Genomic DNA, 14225 nt, shown 5'->3' with positions numbered 1-14225 from the left:
TGTCAAACAAGTTCTATCGCTATCACTGGCATCAATGTACATGTTTAGTATAGCTAGTCTTATTCACTAATACAACAGTAAGGTAGAGTCAAGATTCAGAAGTTCATGGAAAGGTTGAGGTTGCTGATGAAGAACCAAGCTTGCTTGTACGTGCATGGACATTCTCTTCTTATTTCAGATATAACAGTAAACCATATAGCGATAACAGAGAAACCAATTGCCGATATTTTACATTTAAGGATGCAGTTATATGTCAAATCTCCATAAGCTATCAATATTAATACGTTTTCTATTATTTTCGATGCCTTTGTAAAATGCAGCGTCTTGAACTTCTTCCGAAATAAGTCGGAGTGCTTAGACTCTAAAACCTTTTCAACACAGCCAAAAATCACATAACCCGCGAAATGTTGCTATTTATGGCGATATTTTTGTCGAGGACCACGTGATGTGTCTATAGAGCGAGTATTGTATATTACGAAACGATTTAGGGAGAAGGAACAGAGAATAGCATGTATTTGTTTTACAAAGCACAGGTAAATGGAAGTAATCTTAATAGTTACATCCATTGTTAAGAGGATGGGAAAATAATTTGGCAGTGCGGAAAAATAAAATGCACTGCAGTATTTCCCGATTTTTCCCAAACACACTATGATCTTTTCGAGAATTGATTGTGAAAACAGTGTCAATGGTCAGAAACGCGAAAAGTAATCCATTAAAACTCACCAGGGAAATCGATGTTCTGCATTTCCTGGAGAAAGTTCCTCCCGTCATAGGGGTCCCCTCCAGAGTTACGAACTCGGTGTAGAGTCAGGCCGTACAACATGACGGCGTCGTACAGATACGCCGCTATTTCGCCAATCTTTGAAGTGCAAAAATACAGTTGTCAATCGAACGGTATGAAGGCAATCGTCGCAAAACTAGTGTTTTTTCATTTGTTTGATTTTCGCGGTTTTTTAACCATTACAAGAGTATAGATGAACGAGAGAAATAACTGCATCATAGCTATGTTTTGAATTTACTGAAGAAAATTTAAACTTAAGTAGAATGCGTTTCGGGGATAGATATTTAGACACGTATTTAAAGTTTCTCCACAGAATGAACGCTGGGGTGGCGGCCATTTTGAATTAAAGTGTCGGTGAATGTTAGGTATTTCATTTCTCTCTTCCCAATAATGTAGTCACAAAAATCAGAAACATAAGGGCAAAAAGACAAATTCGATTTCTTTGCCAGTTTTGCAAGAGAAAATTAGAATGTCTATGACACTTCAGTAAACCACAACAGAATGTGAACACTACGATAAAATCCGATGAAACAAAAATACCCTTGATTTATCTGTCAAGTTGTGATTCCAAGGCGGGTCGAGAAATTTCTCTTGAACGTCGTTGACGAGTTTGTTGTATTCGTCACCGATATAGGAAACCATTTCCAGAACCAGCAATGATTCGTAAGCCTTGGCAACGTCAGCAACCCGTTCTACATCATCACCTCGCCATGTTGATCCCTGTGAATTATTTACAAAAACTATGCACTAATTTGATGATCATGGCAGACGTTGGAGCGTAAATAGTATTTATCTTACATCAGTTAATTTTCACAACAGTGTTCTCGAACAAGAGTGATACACAATCTACATAAACGTTAGATCCATGAGGTAGGAAACGCTTCGTAGAAAAATATTTGAACTCTCAAACTTTTACAATACCTTTTTGGTCTACCACTTTTTGGGTTAATTTTGTGGGAGTAAGTGAACTTTTCACCTGCTTATTCTTGAGAAAATCAAGCATTTTATTTTTCCAATATAGTTAAAGGTATACTGTCACCTGTTCCAATTTTGCCACAGTTACCATGGAAAGAGAAAATCTAACCAATCACAGATTTTAAGCGGGTGGCCGCTTTTTAAAAACAGCGCCCTCACATGGGCATTTTGAATACCAAGGAACGCCCCTTTGACCATATATGGGCATATTTAGATTACAGGTGACTGTATACCTTTAACGTAGATTTGTCGGCCATTTTTGAATTTCAAGTGTCGGGAAATATTGGGTGATTTGTTTCTCTGGCGCCAATTTTGCTCCGTGACCTTTGACATTTATTCTTGATTTCGAAAGGGAATCATTTAAAGTTTCTTTCCGGGAGGTTTCGACAAAAGTTCAAATCTTCCAATTTCGGAGCGAGTACAACTTTAATGCGGAGTTTCCTTCCTTTCATACTCGTAAAAAGCTGTACAATGGAGAGAACATATTTTGCAGTCAGTGTCTTATTAGTCGTAATGTGCGAGGAAAATCGCTTCATCAAAACACTATTTGCCAGAAATGTCAAGAACCAGAAAAAATCGTTTTCCAAGGATATACAACCTGCAAATACAAATAATATTATCAACGAGTAAACCCATTTCTCGGCGGTGTTTTGAAAGTTATCGTAACTCGGAGAGTGAGTTGTAGCCATGGTAGTCCAGAATCTTGTGAATTTACATTACTATTAACCTAATGCTTGCTCAGGGGGGCCCATCAGACGATGGCAGATTTCGCAGTAATTCCAAGAACACGACATATCGTAGACTTAGATACTATAGGCCACTGATTGGACACTCCCGGCAACAGATTTTTACAATTTCTGCGATATGATGACAGCAACGGAAAAAATACATAGGAACAAATAACGAACACATGCTGCACTGTCGCTTGAGCAAAGTTAGACACCGGTGTGTTATGGGATTCTATTAGAAGTGACAATCAAACAGTGTTTGTGTTGTTGTGGTTAAACATTGTAGGTTAGGGGGCCTTTTCCATTTCTTCGCCGCACACTTCCGGGTCTACTGTATGATCCTTACAGGCAATAATATGACATGACGTCACTATGACAGTGAAGATAATGCGATGACACATTTCATCTGTTAAGCATTGCCTATACAATCGTACATTTGAATGAACGCTACATTCAGGACAGTCAGCGGGATATTACTGACCACGGTACTATACTTACAAAACATCCAATATATAACATTGACAGTAACAATTTTGTACATGTTCAACATAAATATGAATTGATCGACTAAATAGTTCTGAAAGCGTTCATATCATAATGTCATAAAAATAATGTATTTGCTATCATCCGGCTATCTTTTCATGCCTAAAATTTGTTTCATACCGTGATCGTTTTCATTCTTTTGTGTGCTCTGTATTAATCTCTTGATGAAAGGTCCAATTTGACAGTAAAATCTTTACTCTTGTCGGAATTTATTCTAAGCCTTTGAAATCAAAATACTGTGGAATAATACCATTTTATGAACATTGCCACCTCGAGTTGTTTGATTATCTTCATAACTGTATCAACATTCACAGCTGTAGTCTAAAATCGGTACCATGTGTTTCTAGCATTTAGTTGTTGTCAACAGTGACTGTGTTTACACGGTTTCTGTCCTTGGCTTTTCTCGGACGTCTATGGTTTTCCTGTATTCCAAGAAAAGGCGAATAGGCAACATTCTTTGAAATCAATAGAAAGTCTTTATGATGGAGAAAAGAGTCATCTTCTACAGAGACAAGCCGACTGTTTTTGAATGCTGATAAGGCTAAAATTCCTTGCAAATTGCCGCGTTGGATAACACGGTTGCATTTTATGAACATCTTCATTTCACAATATTTTCTATATTTTTAATTCCCTTAATTAATATAAGGTTGGCTTAGTCCGAACTTGCCTTGAAAAATTGAAAAATTCTTGCTTCTAATTCACGCAAACATATTGAAACGATATATCTGATAATGATTTTCACCATTTGACCTTCTCAACGCCATGTTAGCAATATTTGAGCAATATTTGATATATGCTTCATCGTCTTCAGCCCGCTGGACAAAACAGGACACGCGTTAATGGGAAACATCTAGCACGGAATCTTTGAACTAAATTGTCTGGGCCTATATGCTTATAATTTGTGTTGAAGATTTGACAATTTTTAGCGGTACGACATTCCAATCGGACACACTGTCACAGTTTTGCCAAAAAGGAATCGAGTCTATCCAGATCATGAACAGCAATGGAATCGGGCTATATCGTCACCAGCTGGTTCAAGGCGGGGCGACAGGGAGGAAAATGCAAAATTTATGTTGTGGAGAAAGTTTGTTTGTGTTTACGAACTAGAAGGACGGCAACCACCGAAGCGAACTACTAAAATCCATCAAGGCTGTTGGATACGTCACTCCACAAGAATACACACATTTTTGATCTCACGCATCATGAGCAGTCTGAGTGAACTAGCCAGTGGGAGATTGGATCGCATTTTTACGATCGGGCAGATACTATACCGACAAATTCTGAGTGCCACTCGTGCCATGGTTATACTGATATACAGTGATGTGCTTGCATGTGAGATTAGGATCGAGGTGCATTGGTGACGTCCCTTGCAGCCAGGCAACAATTTATAGCTAGTAACGTTTCGCTAGTCTAGAGAAACAAATTAGCCCTGGGATTGGTTTCTTGTGTTGTTGGGTACATAAACCACATCAATTATCTTCACACTGTCCTGTAAATGCACCTATTGCTTCTCATTTTCTGGCGATAAATGTGTTTTCTAGCAGCTATTAACTCAGCATTAATATGCCCAGTCGTACTAAGTCATCAAATTGTCGTCTTTGTGTTACCCCTGAAGATATTTTTGGCTTATGTCATGATTGGTTTTATGCTCAATTTCGTGGCTTCCGTTCTGAGCATGGCGCTTGTAACTTAAAAAGACTTCTAGTGGATGCCCACAACATGCAACGTATTTCGGAGTTTACTGACTGGGTGCACCAGTACAAATTTGACTTTCACATTTTCGCTGAGAGTTTCTCGAACGGGAGAAATTTACAGAGAAGTGAATGAAAGTCAGTAATAACGCGTCGCATTGTGACATAACAGAAGCATTTAATAAATAAAAACGGTACATTTTGTTTTCGTTGAGTGCCCAACTGGCATTTATCTCTTGCAAGTCACAAATGGTTACGGTCTATCCAATGTAGAGTGCTCTTCACGAACCGACAAATTCGAACTCTAAATTTTTACAAAATTCCTAGTGTACTGCTTGTGGGGTTCATATTAAAGACCCTGGAGAAAGAAAAAAATGTCAGTCTTAGTTTTCCGAAAATCGAAAATTTCACTTTTCCTTAAAAAGGAAACACAGGGATGGCGGCCATTTTAATTCCAAATACCTGTAATATTTCTCTAGCACCAAACTTCGCACAGTGACCTCTGATTTTATCTTTGATTTGGTAAGAGAATGGTTGAAAGGTTCATTGGGAAAGTTTGACCAAAATTTTAAGTCTTTCACTTTTAAAGCGCATAGTATCTTAATACTTGTAAGTTTTTAATGATCAAGCGCCTATTTTTGTAGTAAAATATTTAGAAAGGTAATCGTGATGCATGTGAGATATATTCTCGTGGGTTGGAAATAAAAATACAAGGTACATCTCATCGTTTCAATGGCTTTCTGATCCCGGATGTTTCCTGCTCCTCGATATGGCGAATACTTGTCTGTGAGAGTTGAATATGTTTCCTGCATGTGGAGAGGTGAGTTGATGGCTGTCACCAGAATTATTTTATGTAACATCACATTCGAGAGAGATTTCTATCGCGTGCCGAGGCTGGCGTCTCCCGGATTCATTACAGATGCTACCTGTCAACTGATGAGGTATCGATCTGTTCAATAAACCGAAGGTATACCTTCCTACATTAAGCAGCTTCTTTTCCATCGATGGCTATTAATAGAAAAAAAGCTATTCCATCAATATAAGAATTCAACAAATTAGCACAAGAGTTGCAAATTTGGAAATAGGAGCCTGCGATGAATACAGTGTAGAGGGACGTTCTGTTGGTGTATAACTTTCACAGACGCTGTAGTCCTAAGTTCCCTAATGTTTACATTCCTAATATTCGATTTCCAGTTCGCTTAGCGTACCAATAAATTAGGGTTGTTTTCCTGAAAGATCTAAATGGATTTCCTTTGCCTTGATTGATGGCAGAGGTCGGACGCCTGTCGTAAATTAGAGCAAGTCAACCTCACTCCAGGGCACTATCGATAGCATTTCAATCTCGGTTTCGTACTCCGCTAAATTATTTCCACGTTAAGACAGGCCATGTTACATTGTCAAATCACTTTATGCGGTTGCACTGAACCTAAGATATCCCTACGGACGCAACCGAAGAAGGAAATCCCCGTCCGTTTGCAAAAGTGGACTGAATTACAATGAAAGCACCATCATGTCTTTCGCCCGCAGTTTTTTATGCCGGCGAGTGTAAACGATTTGATCTTTGCCTGTCAGTGCATTGTATTTCATATCGACGCTAACACAACGCCACAAGCTTTTATCTCTATACTTGCATGATGAAATTTCTGAAAAAATGGAAACTAAAAGAAAAAGGAAGGGCTTAAGCGCAATGCTAGGATAGTGACATTTCATCCAATATCACGAAACAAGCGCTTGATACTGGCAGAACGCTCTAATCTCATAGATTACAACCATTTCAATCAATCCTGGTATTAGAGTTTGCGTTGGCGTCGAAATATGCAATTTCTGCAGTCATCTAACTGTTTTTTCTAATTTATTGTGATAGAGTACGGATTTTCCATTAATGTCTGTGATAACGACGTGACACTAAAGGCAAAAACGCACACTGTTCTTTATCGATGGCCCAAAGGATATTTCTTATCTTGGTCCGACTCGGAATCCTCTTATACCAGAATTACGAAATACTATAAGATCCAAGTGCTGGTCCTCCGGCAGCGGAAGCTTTCTAAGAGTCTACTGAATATTGAGGTTGTCTCAAAGGCAGTTTATCCGTTTCCATATACATGGTGATCAAAACGAATAAGAGTCATTCAATTTTCAGTCGATGCAGTTGCCATGGTTTTTTGACGAAAACGATCTTTTTTTCAAAACGACTGCCTACTTGATTCGGATTACAGAGCTTTTAGAAACACTCAAGTTGGTCATTGAAGCTATCTTATTCGATTTCTCTTACGACGCTCGCGTGTCCTCAGGAGTGAAAACATCTTTGGTTATGAACGAAACGGCGACTTTCGTTACATCTATCAGAGACAAGTGACGTAAGAATCAAAAGAAACGTTGTCTCCCGCGGTGTCAAATATGTGATAAGACACGCATTTAGATGAAAACGCTGTGATTACTTATGACAACTCACGCTTCGAACATCAAAAGAAATGGTTGTCATACTTTATAAACACACATTTTGTAAATAGGTAAATACAAAATGACAGCGGATGTATTTTTTTCGTGATCTGCATAAAGTTACTGCCTAACAGACGTCTACACTTGCAAACGTGCTGTCAGAGTCATTTTTAAGTTAGTATGCACCTCGAAAGTGAAAGACTTAAACTTTTGCTCAAACTTTCCTGAATGAAACTTTCAATCATCCTCTAAAATGAACTCCGGACCCACAACTGGTAGAGTCGAACTATCAGTCCCCGAGGCGCGATCTACCTTAATTAATTGGCCGTCACTGGTCGGTCTATGCATGGGCAAAGGGCTAGAGTAGAAAGTGTTATAAAGCAATCATTTCCTAGGCTCTGTTGATAATTTCAGCTACATTTTTAGCAATTTAAGTTGGACATCACATAAGCCTTACATGTACATCTACAAAACCACTGGTAGATTTCATAACATGTTTGTTACACAGTGTGATCGGTACCTGTGACAGACCCTGAGAGACAACCATATATTACAGGGCCTGGAAAGTTGAACAGATTTCAGATCTGCATGCACAGGCCTGGAACATGATATATACTACAGGGGTGTATACAGTGGTGTAATTTCTGACTATTTCAAGTGCTGTAAGCACAAGCCTTAAAAACTTGTTTATTGGCAGATGTGTGTCAGTATTATTTTTCGAGCCTGATACAAGATACAAGTATATTTTCAAGATTTAAAGGGACGATGCTTTTCGTTGGTACAAATGTTTCAATTATAGTGGTACATATGTATACAGGTATGTGTGCGCGGGTTTTGCCATTCAGTAATATGAATCACAATTAATTAACCTCGTTCACAATTCAGACCATGTTCCGAACCGCGCGAGACATTCCGAGATATCGCGAGAATATGTGGTTCGAAGTGGACGTGTTCTCGCAACACAGGACAAACTGCGTAAAACAGGACAAGTCGCTAATTACATTAAACACTGCATAAAATATATGAAGTTGCAATCTTTGCTCAGTTCTGCACTTTTTCTAGTTCCATACAAAGTTTGACTTGTATTACTAAGCTGGAAACTGTTTCGACCGGCATGTATTAAAGTCTCGCGAGATCTCGCAATCAGCGGAAGATCGTCAATTCAAACTTTGAGTAGTTCCATGCAGGGCTTCTGAATGTGAAAGAAATAATGTAACAAATATGGGGTTTTAACTGCCTTTCCCTTAATTCTCGATTTGTTGATTTAAATTTAGCTGACCTGGCTGTTCTGTGTACAAGTTAACCAACAAACTTTGTGTGTCAAGTTTTCGAATAATCGCAAGTCGACAAACGAGTATAAAATGTGACTCAATTTCTTGGTTAAGTATACCTTCTCCGGGATACTGCCCCAAGAGTCATATAAGATAGGTGCTTTTTTCACTGACGAAAGAAAGCATGTCCCATTCTCTATGTTATAGGAGATCTCTCCCGACTATTTCCACATTCCGCATTTATGTAGGAAACGGTAAGAAGATCGTTTTTCCGCGTGTCAATGGCACAGGGCTTGACTTCAAAAAACTCCGATCGATTATAACGTTAGTTTTGTTATTTTAATTCTGTACCTTTTGAAGCGCGCAGCACTCTCAAAAATATATAAAGCATGTATGTGAATTATAACTTAAGTATATAGCTATAGAAGAATTCTGGTCTTTCGCTACCAACTTTACTTTTCTGTGTGCATGAATATCAGACGAAAACCGTGAGAAAAGTAACAGCAAACTATCAGCTCGATTGAACTTTGCTAATAGTATTACAAAGAATAAATCATGCACAAATTCCACTTATACCTACTAAAAAGAATAGAATACAAGCAAATTTACAAAATTTGCATAATGTTCCACTCTTAAACTCTGTAAATTATGCTAGCATGTGGTATCTGTGACATGGGCGAGTCTGTCAAGCATTGGCCATGGATTTGCAAATTGTTGATAGGTATGACCATCATAATTAGTCAAACGCTGTCGAGAGAGTGACAAATTATAAACATACACTATTGAACTATAAAACCCACGTGAAATTAACATTGAAAAAGCAGGAGAGATCACAGTATGTATTACTGTGTATATTACTGTACGTAAGTAGGTCGGTAGGTATTAAATTACTATGGACATGTACATCCAATCTTTTAATAAAATCTTGTAAAATTTGCAAGCCTAGGGCAGACGTTTTGATGAGCGGATTTTTCTACACAAAACGAATAAAAGCCTTATTGTAATACCGTAGCCAATTAACTCGTTATTCGAGAGCCATTTTTGGGACAACATTGGCGTCAAGTTTCATAGAACCTTGAAGAAGCAATACTTGAAGTATTGCTGTACAAGGTAATATTATACAGTCTAACAATGTGCCAGCAAAAGTAGATGTAACGTTCATCGGAAAGATCTTAACAACAAAATTATCGACCGAGCACATTTTGAGGCGTATTTCTTAATCAGAGAGCTCATTTCGTGAAAAATGCTGCGTAAACTGATATGCCCAACAGCATTTGATTGTCAAGGACACATCTATGTACGATCAATGTTTCCAGCAATTATCAAAAAACAATTGCTAAGCAGTCTTGAAACATTTGATATGTTGCGATAGTGAGGCAAGTTTGATTTTATCAAGTCCATCATGCTAAACCATACCTGCATGATAAGTTTAGTATTATCTTATGACGGAATTTGAAACCCAAAGCAAACACCCGGGACATGTGTTAGGTCCTTTAAAAACAATAAATTATTTGGAAACAACTATATGCATTTTCTGAAAGTCTAGATGTCGGCGGCAAATGCTGTCATTTGTATTTTTTAAATCATATTTGTCACAAGGATCATGTGAAAGTAAATTTTCGTAACTTCTAAATATCAGTTTTACCCTCCTCTAAATTTGCATCAATTACTGACAATGAACCGAAAAAAGTGTCTTTACTTTGTTATATATCCTATGATTTTTGTTGCAGATTGTTAAAAGGTGTTAGACAGTACATTAATCACCGGCCAGAAAATTTTCATGTCATGGAAATCGATCCAGCATATCAAATAAAAATAGCTTTTGATCATGCAATATTCGACCAGAAACGCTGCAGAGTTCGAAAAGGGCGCGGTAAGAACGCTTTTGTAAAGGTTATCATAATTGGTTATCGCGTGATACTTAAAACGACTATTATATAAAAATACAAATCACAGCATTCGCCAATATCTTGGATTTCGGAAAATGTTTACTTTCACGAGGTGGCAAACTTGATGTTTCGCAGAGAATTCGTTGTTTGGTAGGGTCCAATATTTGTTCTGGGACTTGTAAGGGGTAGGCTTTTTTATCAGCTTTAGGCCTACCTCTGAGCAAATTGACTAACTGTGCATAACTTTCAAAGGAAAACAAGCCTTGAGGACTTAAAAATCGTATATACAGTCGATGTCGATAACCAGTAATACGAGAACTAGGGATTGGAGAAAGCAGTCAGAGAGGACGATATGCAAATCCAACGTATAAAATTAACTCCTGCTCGGGCTTGAAATGCAGGGAAATGGGGTGCCAACCCTTGTGTGTTATGAAGTTGTTCATGTCTTTAAACTTACTAACCGAAAACGCCGCGGATATAAGCCTCAGGGAAGTTATGAATATGTATTCCCCTGTCTTCAGATATCCCTTATCAAGAGCCAACAGCATCATATCTCTGACCTGCGACGGGTACATCGCGAGGAAGATGACTGGAAAGTAAGAAAGAAAACGGATTATAAGTATTTTTTACAGTACTGAAGAACACTCGTCTACTTAACAAAATAATCAATTATGCATCTACATACTCACAGAGAGGCTTATGAAAAATTGGAAATAGAACACCTAAGATTATAAATAAGTATCATTGATTTCTTGTTTCTAGGTAAACTAATATAAACACTCGGTGCGACAGCATACACATATCAAAAAACAGATACGGTAATGCTTCTTTCTTAGTATTTGAATACCATCTGTTAATCTGAGTTGAACGTGAAATATGACCATACACAATTCATACTTGGGCGCGTGCATGGGTGCACTTTGTAGCAAGTAATTCCTTCGAGCGTAAATGTGCAAATTTAATATTTCTGCCTGTCCATCTATTTGTTTAACCAATTACTAATATCAATATATCAGTATCAATTAAGGGCGCACTCATCGTCATAGCTTTGTGAACTCTAATTAATGCTTGTATTAGTCAAATTTTCAGAAACTGGTGAAGTTTCTATTCAACTCATCGTCGATATCCCTATCACCTTCAACAATCATTTTATTAAATAAATAGATAAAAGTAGAGAAATACAATATCTCTCTTCGACAAATGATCACTGATGGCATCGGTGACATGGGGCCTTAGTTAGTGACCACTACCTATCTGACTTACAGATTAATATATGGCGGGTGCCACATGTGGGGCAGGATGCGCTTACTATTTTCGAAACACCTGACATCACTTCTTGGTCTTCTGGCCAGAGGTCCATATACCTTTCTTTCATGAATGTGACTTTGTTTGTGTACCGTCTATTTACTGTCTGTTCTGTGCTGTTTTGTATCTATGTTTACAACTACCGGTATTGTCTTACAAATTCTGACCTAGTGTTATTGGATAATGGATTGGTATGATTGCGATTATTTTACTAGTACCGAACCAGTTGAATTCCTGATCATTTTTCCGTCGCTGTTTTTTTTGGAAAGTTGCAGGGATTCAGTTATTTATTAATTCACAAGTGAACACACTTTTAAAATCCCTGCAATCGCAATCACTCCACACGCGACGGACTGTGTTCCAATCGAGGGCGAATGTTTAAGTTGCTAGGTATTAGTATTTCGTTTGTATGATGTCCAGCGTGAGCTCGTGAAACTCACTACTCCCGTAATTACCGATAAATTCCCTTTTAAGCTTGTTCAAGATGAGTCTGTTTTTCCCCACGCTCTTAAATGTATGTTTGAGTGGCTCCTTTGTACAAATGTTCAAGAAGTGTCCATTATCTTTTGAATTCTCGTCTTCCTCTATCATACTAGCTCTTTAAAACCACCTGAAAACATAGTAACCGTACTCTGATGACTTGTGTTCCAATTTATTCTTGAATTGCCGGTCTGGTTTTAGAGAAAAAGCATTAAGCTTAAGCTTACTGATAAACAAGTAGTCAATATCGATGGCGTTGTCTTACTTGATCTTTCGAAGGCTACTGACTGTAAACTATGATATTCCTTTGGAAGAAACTCTCACCTATCACTTTTCGGATGGATTTATTAGCTGGTTTCAATCCCACCTTTCAAATTGTAGTCAAATGTGGGAGTTCCATAAGGTTCTATTTTATTTACGCTGTTACAGTAACACTTCATAAATGCATGGCCTCTCTCCGTAGATTCTACTACTTTACATAATGTATGCAATTGCCGGACTTAAAGATGGTATAAAGACAATATATGAAACTATAAATATCGACGTTTTACCAACTGATGAGTGACTGACAATGGTGAGTTGGAGCTCTTCCAATTTTATAGGAGACAATGTTTAGAAAACTAGGAGTCTTCTCATCACATCTCCTTAAAAGTTGAACCGACAAACGAGAGTGGCGAATTGAATCGTTGTCTGTTGAATCGTTAGTTTGTTTTGCAGTTATAAGTTCTGAGTGCACCTCTCGATGACAGGATATCTTGGAAAGACCACTTTGCCTGTATGTGTTACGAAATAAGCACACAAATTCAGGGGTCTCAGACCATACGAACGCGTGGTAGACTACCTTCCGTATACCCAATGATTATCTGTGGCCTTATATCGATTTTTTTGTTGCGTTACATACGAATACATCACTAAAAGAAACACCGAAGAAGCAATTCATTCTGCTGACGAGAGCTATGTGTTGTACTCTTTGACCTAGTAATTTCATCACCTTCGATTATCAGATATGTCTTTGACGTCATCATATTGAGCCACATTACGATTTAACCCCCCCCCCTCTCGTTAACTTATTATCTTCATTTAATGTTATGTCGACAAGACAAATAAGTTATTAGTTTCTTGTAATCCAAACCTTCAAATGTGCTGCCGACTATGTTCCGTATTTATAATGCACCTTTCTAATGTTAATCTCCCGAAGTATAGTTCATCAGTATCAAACATGTTCTGTATAGAACGTGGATTGTTCTAGCGAAGGTCCCCCTACGCACAGATTATTAAGGAATGACCGTTCTACTAAAAATAGTTGGTCTAAAGTGTCATCCATAAATAGCGAATTTTGCCGGATTTTACCGGACAAATACTGGATTTTGGTCAAAATATAATTGTGATTACATCATATGAAGTTGGTCCGATGCATATATAAGCTTAAAAGGGGAGGGGAGACCATTTCATGTCCTTTAAATGCGTTATACACAAAGTCGCAAATATTAAGAGAGAAAATTTGATTTGATGTACCACGCATCAGTTTAATTTCTCTGACTCATATAGCCTATAGAAGTTTGATTCAACAAATGCTCTTCGTTCATTAAAGGGATACGGTCGGAACTGCGCCCAAAGGTCGTATTGGACCCATAGCAACACTGTATCCAAGGTACGATCGTGATTGATGAAAGTTAAAACATAATTGTTATAATCTACATTGTATAATTTAAATGTTGCAGCTACATGTATGATGACGAGGTGCATCTAGATATCGTGCACGAAATACATTGTTTTTTTAACAAGAAACTAGCACAGCCGCAGTTCCGACGACGGTTTCCCTTTAACATACAGTGAACATTTATATATATATTATACATCTAGCTTCAAAAAGGTTGCAAGTTCTCTATGTTGAGTCCAACTTTTGTGTCGTCTCCCTTCCACACGGCTAACGGTGGTGTAGGCCACAGAACCTTCTGTTACCGGTCAAACAGAAACATCTCTTTTGGTTCCAGTAATGGTGTTTTCATGTATATGAATGTAATGTATTTAGACTTGTACATGATGCATAATCTCTATCAGTCCGGTTGAAGTCATATTCTAATAGCATACACCAAAATGTATCAAATTTGTAAGTTATGACC

At 37.9% G+C, this 14225-nt stretch overlaps 1 protein-coding gene across 1 annotated transcript in view; it reads right to left on the bottom strand.

Annotated features, from left to right (window-relative positions):
- LOC139131508 (atrial natriuretic peptide receptor 1-like) overlaps positions 1-14225 on the bottom strand; it is a 45860-nt gene that overhangs the window by 30063 nt on the left and 1572 nt on the right. Inside the window, exons 2-4 of the mRNA XM_070697595.1 lie at positions 10779-10906; positions 1322-1501; positions 724-859 (exon numbers count right to left, since the gene is read on the bottom strand). Coding sequence (XP_070553696.1) covers positions 724-859; positions 1322-1501; positions 10779-10906 — 444 coding nt within the window. The remainder of the gene's footprint in view (positions 1-723; positions 860-1321; positions 1502-10778; positions 10907-14225) is intronic.

This window comes from Ptychodera flava, chromosome 4 (assembly GCF_041260155.1).
Source record: "Ptychodera flava strain L36383 chromosome 4, AS_Pfla_20210202, whole genome shotgun sequence".
Lineage (NCBI taxonomy): Eukaryota > Metazoa > Hemichordata > Enteropneusta > Ptychoderidae > Ptychodera > Ptychodera flava.
The sequence above is the reverse complement of the archived record's forward strand: the minus strand, read 5'-3'. Positions and strand labels throughout refer to the sequence as shown.